This window comes from Delphinus delphis, chromosome 2 (genome assembly GCF_949987515.2).
Source record: "Delphinus delphis chromosome 2, mDelDel1.2, whole genome shotgun sequence".
NCBI classification, from domain to species: domain Eukaryota; kingdom Metazoa; phylum Chordata; class Mammalia; order Artiodactyla; family Delphinidae; genus Delphinus; species Delphinus delphis.
The window spans coordinates 169,746,236-169,761,093 of record NC_082684.1 but is presented as its reverse complement, the minus strand read 5'-3'; the positions used below and the strand labels follow the sequence as shown (position 1 = coordinate 169,761,093).

Here is a 14,858-nt window from a genome sequence, read left to right as displayed (position 1 = left end):
CAAAGCAGCACTATTCACATTAGAAGCCAAAGAGGAAGTGTGGGTTCCCTGTTAAAGACCACCATGACCTGACTTAGCTTCCCCGCCTTCTGAGTGTTTTCCTCTCTTCCCAGGAACGAAAGAGGCCCTCAGCCGTCTTGTTCCAGGCAGCACGCTATGAAAGATAAAACCTGTACAAGTCTTCCAGGACCGGGATAGAAACGTACAACCACTCTTTTTACTCTTAAAAGAAGACAAGCAAGACCGCTGACCCCAAGGAAGCCCTGAGAATGTCTCACATTGAGGCTGCATACGAGGCTGAAGAAACTCCTCCGTAGTAAAAACCATCCTGACACAGCCTTTCTTTCAGGCTGATGCCTTTGCGGGCAAACTTCTTTGGAATTCGGCCGCCGGAGAAGGTGGACTGCAGGTCTGCTCGCCTGGCGCTGAGCCTCTTGTACTGGGCCTGGATGTGATACTGACAGTATTCACAGTCATTCTGTAAAAAGGAAGAGCGGCTGCATCAGCATTAGGGAGACAGGCCGGGGACAACGTTAAGAGACACAGATCCTTTCTCCCAGTCTCACAGAGAGCTGTTCTGCGAGAAGAAGCCTCCCTGCTGACCTCTGAGACCATTCTTGATGCACAGCTAAGCAGCAACTTGAAGTTCTTTTCCTAGGTAAGGATGGGGGGGCGGGGATGAATTGGGAGATTGGGACTGACATATACACACTACTACATATAAAATACATAACTATAAGAACCTGCTGTAGAGCACAGGGAACTCTACTTAATACTCTGTAAGGGCCTATACGGGAAAAGAATCTAAAAACAGTGGATATATGTACTGATATATGTATAACTGATTCACTTTGCTGTACACCCGAAACCAACACAACACTGTAAATCAACTCTACGCCAATAAAAATTAAAAACAAAAAGCAGGGTTGGTGGGAGAAGTTCTTCCCCTAAACTCCTCTGAACACACTACTTGGGTGAAAAAGTGGCATCATTCACCGCCTTTGCCCTCTTTCTACAATGGAAGTAAAATCAGCTTCTAGGATGAACCTTGAAAAGGTTATGCTAGGGACTTCCCTGGTGGCGCAGTGGTTAAGAATCCGTCTGCCAGTGCAGGGGACATGGATTCGAGCCCTGGTCCGGGACGATCCCACATGCCGCGGAGCAACTAAGCCTGTGTGCCTCAACTACTGAGCCTGCGCTCTAGAGCCCAAGAGCCACAAATACTGAGCCCGCGTGCTGCAACTACTGAAGCCACGCACCTAGAGCCCGTGCTCCACAACAAGAGAAGCCACCGCAATGAGAAGCCCGTGCACCACAACGAAGAGTAGCCCCTGCTCGCTGCAACTAGAGAAAGCCCACGCGCAGCAACGAAGACCCAACGCAGCCAAAAATAAAATAAATAAATTTATTTAAAAAAAAGGAAATAAAATAAAAGGTTATGCTAAGCGAAAGAAGTCAGACACAAAGGTCCCATGTTGTATGATTCCTTTTAGGGCATATATCTAGAGACAGAAAGCAGATTACAGGTCACCAGGCAAGTGATTACTTAATAGGTAGGGTGTGTTTTTATGGGGTGAAGAAAAGGTTTGGAAGTTAGAAGAAGCTGGTGGTTGCACAACAAAGCGAACACACTAAATATTACTGACGTGTACATTTTTAAATCGTCAATTATACATAATGTGAATTTTACCTCAATAAAAGTTAAAAATAAAACAAAATCAGTTTCTAGTGAGGTTTTCTGTTTCTCTGGTTGACTCTTGGACGAATGCTACCCTTTCAGTGAAAGAAACAAAGAGAAACTCCGAAGTATTACCCTATTGGGTGAACCTCAGAGATGGTGGCAGTGGCGTTTTAAGTGATTTGTCAAGTACTCCCCCTGAGACCTCTTTTTCCAACCATCTCCCTCCTTCCTATGTCCTGCTCACTAGTTCATCTGTTAGACAAGAATGAGGGAAACAAAAAGAGATGAAACCAAAATCTGTCATTTAATCCTTTCAAAGAGCTCTAAGAAGTACCACTTAGATGGATAGTATCCACTGGGATGGCTGCAGTCAAAGACAGACAATAACAAGTGCTGGCCGGGACGTGGAGGAACTAGAACACTTACAATACTGCTGGGGAGAATGTAAAAGTCACTTTGCAAACCAGTTTGGTGTTTCCTCAAAAGCCTAAGCATAGAGTTACCATAAGACCCAGCAATTCCATCCTAGGCTTATATATACCCGAGGGAACTGAAAATGGACATCCACACAAAAACCTGTACGTGAATGTTCACAGCAGCATTGCCCGTAACAGTCAAATGCGAAACAACCCAAACGTCCATCAACCAATGAATGGATAAAAAGAGTGTGGTCATCAATGAAATATTATTCAACCATAAAAAGGAATGAAGCGCTAATAAATGGCTTTGTAGCATGGATATAGCACAGATGAATCTTAAAAGCATTATGCTAAGTGAAAGAAGCCAGACACAAAAGGCGCATATTATACAATTCCATTGTATGAAATGTCCAGAATAGGCAAATCTATAGAGACAGAAAGTAGATTAGTGGTTGCCAGGGCTTGGGGAGAGAGAAGAGTGGGGAATGACTGCTAATGGACATGGGTTTTTTGGAAGGGTCCTGAAAATGTTCTGAAATTACATAGTGGTGATGGTTGCACAACTCTCTGAATATATTAAAAGTTACTAAATTGTGCACTTTAGAATTGTGAATTGTCTGGTATGTGAATTCTATCTCAATAAAGCTTTTATTTATTTTTTTAAAAAGAAAGCTCTAAGAAAAGGTATAATAGAGTTAAGTATTGACTAAAATAAGGTTTCGGTATATTTCATCATTAGTGTTTAATCTCCACCACTAGAAAGAATTGAGGGCAAATTAAAATTCTATCTTTCTTATACCTCCTAGTCAGCTAGCAATAAAAGATCACTTTCCTAAGAGGTTAAATCTTTCCCCCACCCTCAGCTTTGTAAACTGGCCATTATTAACCACACATTCAATTTTCTCACTTTGATGCTTCCTGTTATGTAGGAAACTCAGTTCCAAACAGGTCATTACAGGTAAAGTACCTATAATTTATTCCTATTAGTTTCTGTCTTTAGCAAAAACCACCCCAACAAAGCTGAAACCTACCAAATTCACAGTCTGTGTACACGGTTCTCCATTCTTCTTCTTTGCTTTACAGGTTCCCAGGTCAAGAGCTTCCCCCATAATTAAGACCTTTTGAGGATGATCAATAGATAAGCACACCTGTAGAAAAAACGGGGAGTTGGAGCTAAAAGCAGACAAAGGTACGGCCTTTCAACAGCAAGAATGGATATAACAACAGTTGGCGTGAGTTAAGAAGCTTTTTATCCTTTTTATCAGTGCACTGGAATTTGAAGCCAGTGTTCCATAAGGCAGCTGTAGAAATGGGAGGTGTAGAAGACACATTTAGTTCTCCACCCACTATCTATTTTCTCCCGTGTCTTTGCTATCAGAATCCAAATGCTCAGCCTTAGATGATGGATCCAGTTCCCAGTTTTCCCAGCATTCTTTGTAGCTAGTGGTGGTCATGTGACTCCACTCAGCAGGAGTCAGCAGGGAAGGTAGCTGGGAAAGCTTCTGCTTTCCTTTAAAAGCAGAGCAAGGAGCCTGGCTCACTTCCTGCCTTGAATGGAAATATGATGGCTAGAGCTTCACGGCCATCTTGTGACTAAGAGGAAAAGGCTGAGAGACTCATGGACACCAGCCCTGGCATCACCACACTGCCTATGTCTGGATTTTTTACTATATAAGAAAAACAAACCCCAGGGTTTACTATGAAAAAGAAACTGTAGCGAAGTTCTTCTGTTATTTGTAGCCAAACACCTTCTTAACAAATAAATGAAGACTTGCTGCCCTTCTCTGTGAAAGCAAGGAATGAAATAACTTAGTCTCTCACTCCTCGTGATATAATAATCTGCCTACAACAGAAGCAGTAGCTTCTTGCTGGCTTGAGTGGAGAAACTGTTGCTATTCATACTGTATCTAAGTTTGCAATTTACTAGAGAATCAGTAGGTAGTATCCAAACTCTAATGATGCTTGAGAAGATGAAAATTCACTTTAAAAATGAAAATTCACAAGCTGCAGCTATGATTGTACTAACAAATGGAACACAGTTCCCTCAACTATAAACCCTTGGCTTCTCAATGCCATCATGGAAATTCATGGGAGATCTAAGGGAACCTGAGCCCAAGAGTTGAAAGAATTACAGGAACCTTGGAACGAACTTGAAAAGATATAATGAAAGAAGTTGTTATGAAATACTCCAGAGTAGTCTGAAATTCAGAATATTGGTGGGTGAGGGGTAGATGAATAAACAAAAAAACAGTTTAATGGAGACAAAAGAATATAAAAGCTTGACTTATTACCTGGAGGTAGACCAATATAAATGTTTTTGATAGAACTCAGCTAAGTTATAAAGACCAAAAAAAAAAAAAAAATCATGGAAACAGAGTCTTACCTCCTCTGAACCATCCTTGGGCTTCATGGGGTTCGCGTTGAGCAGCCCTACGACAGTACCCTGTTCAGTCTTCCACAGTTCTTTGTGAACCTCTCCAAAGAGGAACAGTGACACGTACCGCGTCAGGTCACGAAGATCATTCAGCCGCCAGATGCTAAATGTTTTCCCCTGGAGCAAACATTTATTCTTATTTTTAATAAATTTTGAACAATGGGTTACAATGTCTCCATTTACTGTTCGAGTGTTCTACTGTGGAAAAATATCTAAGTATAACCCACCCTGAATATGTAATCATCAGAATGTCTGTTAATTATAAATTAATCCTTTCTCTAGGTTTTGGTATGACTCTTCTCATTTTAGAAATGAAGGTGAAGAAAGGCAAGCCAATAGCAAACTTGTTACTAGCAGATACAAACTATGATATATAAAATATTTAAACAACAAGGACCACTACTGTATAGCACAGGGAACTATATTCAATATCCTGTAATAAACCATAATGGAAAAGAATATATATATGTATAACTGGATCACTTTGCTGTATACCAAAAACTAACACAACATTGTAAATCAACTATACTTCAATAAAAAAAGAACTTACTAATATAAATTTTGTAAATATTATTTATCACTGATTATGTTATTAATATTAATAAGGAGGTTTCAGCTTAATGTTTCTAAATCTCTGCTTAGCTTAGAAGAAAAAAGCATCATTTAAAGAAAACTAGTTGTATTTAACTGTAAAATTTTGGAAATACTATGACATATCAAGAAGTGCAACTCAAAATGCTGCCCATTTATAATATGAACATCTTCCATGTTTACAGATTTTTTTTTTAAACAAAATAATTCACACAACATTGAATCAAGCTATTTCAGAGGCAGCCCAGAGTGGGCATGGTTACAGGTTATGGTGAGCTATCGCCTAGACTCAAGTATTCTAATTATTCTCCCAAGGATTTGTACAGAGGAGTTCAGAAAAATTTCACACCTATTATTTCCATGTCATTATAGCCAGTAGTGATGCAATTAGGAACTTAACCAAATGAAAACCAGACTTGTTCACATTCAGCGAGATAGAACAGGGCTAGAGCAGGATTCAGAATCTGAAACTCAAGCCCTCGTGTCAGAGCTCATAAAAAAATCTAAGGTTGGCCAAGATCTAAACTGGAGAATGAATTAGTTTTGAGCAAGATTACTTGCAGTATTTTAGAGAGAGCCTTTGAATCAAAAGCCAGTTCCTTCATTTTACAGGTAAGGAAATGGAGGTCCTCAAAGAAAGATTCAGGGCCACCCTAAGGCCACAACTCCTGCTAAGTGGAGAACGAGGCTTAGCACCCAGGTTTTCTGACTTGTCAGGCCATAAAATAATTTTCCTGTTATGCCTCAGTCAACTGTTATTTTAAAACTTGCTACATCTTTTGCAATATCCATCAAATTAAATATACCATACTGTACTGGCACAAGTCAGCAATTTCAGGACTGTTGCAATTGACATCTTACACCTAGTAAAGCTTCCAAAGGATCTGTGAACTCAGCCTCTCTGAGGACCTGCTTCCCTTGCACAAAAGGGACTGCAGTGTCATAGGGGCATCTACATGCATCAACAAACAATGACAAGTGACATAAGAAAGAATGACATGGACAGTAAAAAGCCCAAGAAGCCTGTACAACCAGATGTGTAAGGCCCTCCTTACACATCTCCCCCTCGGGTACCAACCCAACGATGGTGTGGCAACTTGGGAACTTATTAGCAATGACTTCAAAATGAAATACTGATGGCCTCTGGGTAGCAAATCAAGAACATATGAGTCCCCACTGTCAATCTGTGATGAAACAGCTGAGAAATCAATAAAATGGCTTACGCTGTTAGAACTCTGTGGAGTGATTTTCTTCAATATGACCCCAAATGTCACCCAGTCTATTTCTTCCAACTTCTCACTTGCCATCTTTTCCTTGAGCTGAGATAGTCTGATCAGTCTTCGGCCAGTCATTTTCTTGTTCATTTCTGTGGAGGATACTCGAGGCTTCCTGGGTCAAGAAACCAGCGATTGGTAGATTACTATTCTAAGAAGAGATTATCTGGCACTGTAGCAAATTGGTTAGCACAGATGTAGTTGGCAGAAATCTCTAAAGCACCTGTTTTCAGGGAGGTGTAGTTATGTAGTAATGGACAAGGCACATATTTTTACAGCAGATAAAAATGAGATAATATTGGGACTTCCCTGGCGGTCCAGTGGTTAAGACTCTGTGCTTCCACTGCAGGGGGTACGGGTTTGATCTCTGGTCAGGGAACTAAGATCCCACATGGTGCACAGTGCGGGAAAAAAAAAAAAAAAGAGAGATAGAGAGAGATAATTTTAAAAGCTAGGTTTGCTTTTCCTTGGATCTAGAACTGGGACCTCTGTAGAAAATAAAGATCACAAATTCTTTAAGTTCTTATGAATTCTAATATAAAGTTATAATATCCTTTTAAAAATAATCTCTTGACTTTAATACAAAATCATGAAAAAAGTAAATAAGATATTTCAATTCCATCAATTCTGTAAGAATTTCAGAAGTTCTACTATTTCTAATTAGTTTTCTTTAAGCCAACCTTTTCACATAATAAATAAAAGCTTTGAACCTAGCTTCAATTAATATATTCTTTTTCCTAATGAGTGGCTAAAAACTCATGAATTTGCAAATTGTTTTTCTCTAGTAGAATATTAACATCTGTTCCATGTTTGATCATATTACATATTCAAGGACAAGAGAAAACAGGAAAAAACATGCTTTCTGACTCTTTCAGAAGGCTTCTAGAATAGAAAGTACAAGAGCTACCTCTGAACAATGAAGAATATTCAGGAGGGAAACAGTGACATAGGTGAAGAAATCCTTTCTTTGCCTTATTTCTGTAAGTTAATAGGTTACTATCAGGCAGTGATCCTTCGGAGTATTTCTAGGTTCTGTGGTTCAAGTAGAACAATTACAGAGACTCAAACAATTCTGCAATCCGCTAAATTTGTAGGCCCCTCAGAAGCTTTGGCTGAGTGTTTCAACTTCATCTACTTCCATACAGTTCAAACGTTCAGCACGCTCACATCAGCAACGTCTTTCATTATCTGTAGGGAGTTTCAACTGGGAAAGGCAGTATCATCTCAGGAGGGCCATGTTTACCTTGAAAAAGAACCCTGACCCCCCTCAATGAGCTTTTACTGTATTCTGTCCCTCCGACACTGTCTCAAATGTAATTAAGATACTGATCTTCCCCCCAATTTTGGAGAGTACAGAGTCTTTACAATAAACTTCTACTGCATGTTAGCAGTCACTTGTTCTCCCCCTGCTTAATAATAAACTATTTAAGAGCTTAGCAGTTTTATTTTTGATTGACAGCTCAGGTCTTCTAGAGGGGTTGCACCTGGCTACTCAGCTAGACAGTACTAAAGGCAATCAGGTTTCAGAGTTAAGGGTTACTGCTCTGCCTTGGGCTTCAAGAGCAGTAATAATGGAGATGCAAGGCAGTAGTGATGCAGAGCACAGAAGGTTTAAAAGTCCGCTTTTTCCTGAACTGATCCTGGGATTTATTCCTATTTTAACTGAATATCTTAATTTCTCCATGGAACAGATACACAGAGTATAAATTGGCCTTAAAAGTTATCAGGAAGAAAAAGAGCACAGCTATTTCTCTTAACATCAACTGTAAGAAGATACTACTATCCTGGTTAAACTGTATATACCTTTAGGTGTTTAAAAATAGTCTCTATCACTGTTTCCATCAGTTTCTGGTTAAATACAGTACTTATTATTTACTGACCTCTTTTTATGAACATATATCTTTTATTCTTTACACAAGCAAGAGAAAGTTTTCCTCATTCATATGTAAATATATGGTTCAAACCCAGTGCTGATGGCTAGTACGGTCAAGTTCAAGAGCTGTAGGTCTTATGCGGATCTGCGGTACAAACACACTATTTCTGGAATGCCAGGTCCCTAGGAAGGAGGAAGAGGCATCTAGTGGGTCCTATGAGCAGAGTGAGAGGCCCGTTACAGTTACTGACCTGAGCCTCAGGCCGGAGAAGGCTTCCACGGAGACTGTCTGAGTTGTTTCCCCAGAGCTCCTGGGGGTCCCTGCACTCTGATCCCTCGTCATCCCACCAGGTTTGTTCCCAGGAGTTGTTCGGAGTGGTTGGGAAGGTGCACTTGTCATCTTGAAAGATGAGCTTTGGGGCTCTAAAAAATGAACATAAAAATTAAAAAGAAAACCACACTGATAACTAAACATTAAATGGAATTGCTTCTTTTTTTAATCAACATATGCAATAATCAAATCTTGAGAGAACAAAGCAAGCCCACAGGACCATTTCTGTACTACCCCCAGATCTGCAGTGTGGTCCAAAGAGCTTGCCGTGTATGAAAATGTTTTATAGCGCCGCTGTCCAGTGTGGCGGCCACCAGCCACAGGTGGACACTGACCACTTGAAACTGACTGGTGTAGCTAAGGAAATGATGCCTAGTTTAATCTACTTAGCCACATGTAGCCAGTGGCTGCTGCAGCAGTGCTGCTCTAAAACACTGTTCCTCTGGGCAAAGCCATTTACTGAGTATTCACCATATACAGAGCACTGCAGAAGATTCCATAAGGGAGGTAGAGACCTCCTACAGAAATCAGTAATTAGTGGAGATGTATGCACAGGGTCAAATTCTACCTGAAAAACATCCAAAGTTAGCTCCCCTTTGTTTTCTTATCTCTTGTTTCATTTCATTTCAATCCCATTTTACTTGGGGGGGGCGTAATTAGGGGGCCCAGGGTATTCTGACATGGTTACTTCTCATATTTTAGAAGCATCTGATAATGCTCCTGAGGGTCAGAAAGCTTGGGTACTCTCCTTAATACAATCTCTCTCTCTCTTAAGTAAGATTGTTGTTTACCTTCAAAGCGACTTTGGATCACTTCTCGCAAGCCAGGGGCCAGGACAACCCTAGAACTTTAGAATCTCCAGAAACCATGCCCTTGACCCATCCCTTCAAAACCTAACTTTGGACATTGCCTAATAAAACAGCTTAGTAATATACCAAAGGTCCTAAGGGGATAAACACTATTAATAAGTGGATACATGGAATATATAATTTTTGTCAAATAAATACGAACACTAGGAGCCTACAGGTATTCCGTCCTATTGAGCCATATGTATCATATTGTAATGAAAAGGGCCTCTCTGAACATGTGATCAATAAAATGTTGCTTACTCTAAACTATGTTATCTCCAGACCATTTTGTCTTAGATCTTCCAAAGAATCACTTTGGGCAAAAAGGCAGTACGACAAAACCAATACATAGAGCTTATAAATCCTTTTCATTTTATTTTGTGTGTATATATGTACGTGCTGAAATAGGATTTTGAGTACCATTCTATACTCCTGGCAAAGAAGTCTTTTCTAAAGAATGGACCTTCTGGTTTAAAACAACCTGGCTTCAAATAAAACTTGATCATTTTATAAGGGGATCAGTCTCACAGTCTGAAGATTAAATCTCTGGATTGCTAGCATAAAAACTCAACCCAGTGGTTATACCTGACTATAATTCAAGTCAACTATAGGACTATAAGAGCTAAAAAAATATTGAATCCACTAAGCATTTAGTTAAATATCTATTCTCTACCTAAGGATTTTCTAAGCACTTTGAGATGTAGAGAAAGATTAGGAAGTATAGCATATGGTTTCCATTCCCAGGAAGCTTACTTTTCTCAATGGGCAGGTAAGATACACCAAAACACACACACACACACACACACACACACACACACACATGACGTTGCCAAAATATATTGCAAACAGAACCCAAGCAGTGAGAAACCAGGGAGGCCTCAAGTACTACACCTGCAGGTGAAACTTTGGGTGTCCGAGCCACGCGCTTGGGTTTTGGTAGAGTAGGGACATCAAGCTCTGCAGAAAAGCGCGACGACTCCTGAATTCTCTGAACTTTCTTCTCCTTAAGAGGGGGACGTGGAGACTTATCTACTCGATTAAAAGTAAAAGAAATTAGTGAAGAAAATTTAGAAAGGGGCTCAAAAACCGTTTTACCAGGAGTTGGATGCAGAAGTAATGTTATAATTTCTTCGTAAGAGAAATGCATACTATCCTTAGAATTAGTCTGATTACCTGGGGTTTTATGCAGACGGGCTGGACTTGCAGGCTGTTTAATTGTAGTTAGTTTCAGCTGTTCTTGTAAGGACTTCATTTGCTCTTGCAACTTCCTTAATTCATCTAGGGAAGAAAAATATATTGATTTAAGAACCAGACCAGAGGAAATAGTATACATGATGAAAGTGCTGAAATGATTTTTGATGTCCACCCATCACCTCCACAACCTTGAGACCCACAATAGAATCACATACCGAAAACTCACAATTAACTTTTGCACTTCGAAGGGGTCCCCTCAGAGAAAGAAACATGATTATTTCCAGTAATCAAATCTCTAATACCAAAGCTGGTTATGAATTTGTACTACTGACAGATAATCACAGATACATGTCCATGGTTGACAGTTTCTTAAGTCAAGAAATGATTATATTTATTTCGTAAATCAAGTACCATAATTAATATAATAAATGCTGGCTCCTGTATTAGAAGAAATAGCCCATTGATTAGAGCAGAATTTTACTGTAATTTAAAAATATATAAGAAAGACGCCAGGAATAAGGAAATGGCAGTCCTCAATGTGAGTGTTCAGAAATGGTCTTCTGCTGAAGTAGAACGTGTAGCTGCTTTGTAGTCTTGTCCCTGGCCCCCTTTGCTAAATCCTGAAGTATTATTTTTCTGTAACGAGCGTGAGAAATGTTAGAGCCATTCTGCGAAGGATCAGTCACACCTGGCTGACCCTGATATAAGGGGGCCTCTGTACCCTCCGATGCTGGCTTTAAATGCTCGCTCCACTAACTCGTCCAATGTCCTTGGCAAAGTCCTTCATCTCTACCCCTGACTCGGCAGCTACTTTGAGGAAAGCTGTAAGACGGGCGGTCTGCATCAGGGCTACTGTAAAGGAATTAGAGAAAGCAAGTAGTAGGGCACCTTGCAGTTCCTGATTCGTTTTCCCTTGACTGGGGGCAGGACCAGGGAGGACCCTGCTGTGCGTTGATCGCGATGTAGGAGCTTCTTCCTCATCTGGTAAGTCATCCATGTCTCCAAAGAGAGCATCCAAATTCACCTTTTGGTCTTCAGCCTTTTCCACTTCACCCTCATCAGCCTCCTCTGTGTAAGATTCACCATCACCGTCAGCATCAAAGAGCTCATCGAATGCATCAGGTTCACCATCTTGCTGGGTCAAGGGCTGACTCTCTTCTGAATTACAGTCCAAGGCCGACTCATTCTCCTCCAGCAGTGCGGTCAGCAGAGACAAATCATCCTCCTCCACTATGGGAAAAAGAAGAAAAAGCAAAGAAAGAAAGCCTACCTGTGAAAAACAGCCGTTGACAAGCAGAGTTAAAACATTCAACATTCATAAGGCAGTTAAAATGACTCGGCAGATTCACCATTTTGCCTGGTGTAAGTATTGTTCTTGTTTCTACCTCTCCTCTCCCCAAGTGCTTCTTGGAGGGCACTGGGCTAAGAAAGCAGGAGCCAGTATCTGCTTAGTGACCACCGTGGGGCAGCCACTGGGCTAGACCTGTTTACCTGTGCTACTTCAGCTAATCAGACACTTCCTGCAAACGAAATTCAACCCACAAGGGAATAACTGAAAAACATGCTAAGTATACATTTAGGTTCTAGATGGACATATTCCCTCACTTTTTAATCGTCTGAGCAATTTTTAAAAACTATAGAAAGTTACAAAGCATTATATTAAATGTATTCATATCCTGTCACCCAGAATTAGCCATCACTAACATTTTATCATGTTTGCTTTTAGCTTGTACATTAAATGGTTGGGGAAAAAAAAAGTTTAAAAGGTTTATCACGTCAAATCTTGTCCCAACTCCTTACCACTGGCTGGCTCCAGGCCCCATTGCAATCACTGTCATAATTTTGCTATATCACTCGAGGCCATTCTTCATACTTTTAACATAAATATATAAGTATTCATTAACATAGTATTCGGTTGCTTTAAAAATATTTATATAGATTATTTCATACTGTACGTGTTATTCCTATCCTGGTTTCATTCAACATTGCATGTAAGATTCATCCAAATCAAAATATAGTTGTAGTTTATTTCTTTCAACTGCTGTATAGTATTCCACGGTAAGACTGTATCACGTTTTACTCACCCATTTTCCAATAAAGGCCATTTTCCAATAAACGGGCTAGTTCTAATTTTTTCCCACTACAAACTAGGCTGCAAGCATGTATCTACCTTCCTGTACATTTGTGAGAGTTTCTCCCTACTACCTCACCAACATCTGGTACATCATCTAAGATGTTCTGCTAATCTGATGAATGATTTTAAAAGGTAGCTTGCTGCTTTGATTGGCATTTCCAGGATTACTGGTGAGGTAGAGAACTGCTTATGTTTACTGGCCAGTTGGATTTCTTCTTTCTTGATTTATCTGTTTATTTTGTTTGCTCATTTTTTCCCCTATTTGGGCATGATTCCTTTATAAAATCAAAGGCATTTAAAGCAAAATCATTAAGAATATGTGATGCACCCCCTCGCTCGAAAGACAGGGGCTGAAACCTAGAAAGGTTAAGGGTCTGTTCAGGATCACATGGTGAAACAGGTCAGCACAGGAGCCTGGGTTAGGATGGAGATCTCTAGATCAGTAAACCAATATCCTTTCCACTGCTCTATGCTCCCTTACCAGAAGGAAATGAGCCAATAGCCAAACTCAAGGCCTAGAATCTGATGAAAGAGTCTAAAGCTTAAAGTCAGGGGTTGCCTAACGATTAGTCTGAATTGCTTAGTCAACAAAGACTCCAAGACAGCAGGGTGCAGCAAGAGAGAAGAGCCCATGAGACTCCCTAGGCGCCAGCTGAGATCACCACACCCCCAAACGGAGCCAAGAGGCCCTCCTCTCTCTCCCGTTCCAAGCTGCTGTAAAGAGCACACCCTGGAAGAGGCCTGGGCCCACACCACTGGGAGCCACAGGTGAAAAAGGTTGCCTAGTGGCTCCACACTCTGGGCCTTGAACCCATCTTTTCATGAGGACCAGGGCTGATCCCGTGATGCCTTCCATCCCAGTTTACCTCGGTCACCACCCCAAATCATCTGTCTTCTCCAAGTTATACTACTCCATCTTCCACCATCCTTGCTCCCAAACTCCTGGAATCTGCTCTCTGGACCCAACAGAATCTACTACCAGCCCATTTCCTATATCTTCAGTTGCTCTTACAACAAAAATCTGGCTGCCCTGTGACCCTCTTGAGTGGAAGTTCTTTAATCATCCACACTGCAAATGCTGGAACGGTGTCCAGCACGCACTAAGCATGCAATAGATATCTGGAGATCAACTCCAGGGTTCTGATGTCTTCTTTGCTTATCCCTGTTCACTCTGGAAACTCTTAACTTTTTATTTATTTATTTATTTTTTTTGCAGTACGCGGGCCTCTCACTGTTGCGGCCTCTCCCGTTGCAGAGCACAGGCTCTGGACGCGCAGGCTCAGCGGCCATGGCTCACGGGCGCAGCCGCTCTGCGGCATGTGGGATCTTCCCGGACCGGGGCACGAACCCGTGTCCCCTGCATCGGCAGGCGGACTCTCAACCACTGCGCCACCAGGGAAGCCCCCTCTTAACTTTCTTCAAGCCACAGTTCATGACAGAAGATTTTTTTCATCAAGATCCCCTCCTGGTTGCTGTCACCGACTGATTTCCCTTTGGATGCCTCCCTCTTCCCCTCCATCTCTACTGCTGTCACCATTCTCAGTCACTACAACCTGCACAAGGATGATCCAGCCAATGCCTTTGTCTCTGTTTCCTGACCTCACCTTCAATGGTCCTGTCCTCCCCTCATCTTATGGTTGCCAGGGATAATGGGGGTGGGTGGAGGGATAAATTGGGAGATTGGGACTGACATATACACGTTGCTATATATAAAATAGATAACTAATAAGAACTTGCTGTATAGTACAGGGAACTCTACTCAATATTCTGTAATGGCCTATATGGGAAAAGAATCTTAAGAAAAAAAAAATAAAAAGAGTGGATATATGTTTAACTGATTCACTTTGCAGTATACCTGAAACTAAACAACATTATAAATCAACTATTCTCCAATAAAAGTTAAAAAAAAAAAAAGATGTCCAAATCCATCGACCCTCCTACAGTGTTTTTACCACCCTCATACCCCATCTCCTCACTTTGGATCCATGTTCTATCATTATAATCACTGCCTTCTAAAGCTTCTTAACTCCCCTGCTTGTCTCTCTTGCCCTCATGGTTCTTAACCCTGATGAAATCCGA

At 40.9% G+C, this 14,858-nt stretch overlaps 1 protein-coding gene across 1 annotated transcript in view; it reads right to left on the bottom strand.

Moving 5' to 3' along the window:
- The window catches only part of MCM10 (minichromosome maintenance 10 replication initiation factor), a 32,577-nt gene that overhangs the window by 15,766 nt on the left and 1,953 nt on the right, over positions 1–14,858 (bottom strand). Inside the window, exons 2-9 of the mRNA XM_060006400.1 lie at positions 11,534–11,875; positions 10,625–10,729; positions 10,343–10,480; positions 8,524–8,695; positions 6,349–6,514; positions 4,484–4,651; positions 3,132–3,248; positions 279–478 (exon numbers count right to left, since the gene is read on the bottom strand). Of these exons, the coding sequence (XP_059862383.1) occupies positions 279–478; positions 3,132–3,248; positions 4,484–4,651; positions 6,349–6,514; positions 8,524–8,695; positions 10,343–10,480; positions 10,625–10,729; positions 11,534–11,875 (1,408 nt within the window). The remainder of the gene's footprint in view (positions 1–278; positions 479–3,131; positions 3,249–4,483; positions 4,652–6,348; positions 6,515–8,523; positions 8,696–10,342; positions 10,481–10,624; positions 10,730–11,533; positions 11,876–14,858) is intronic.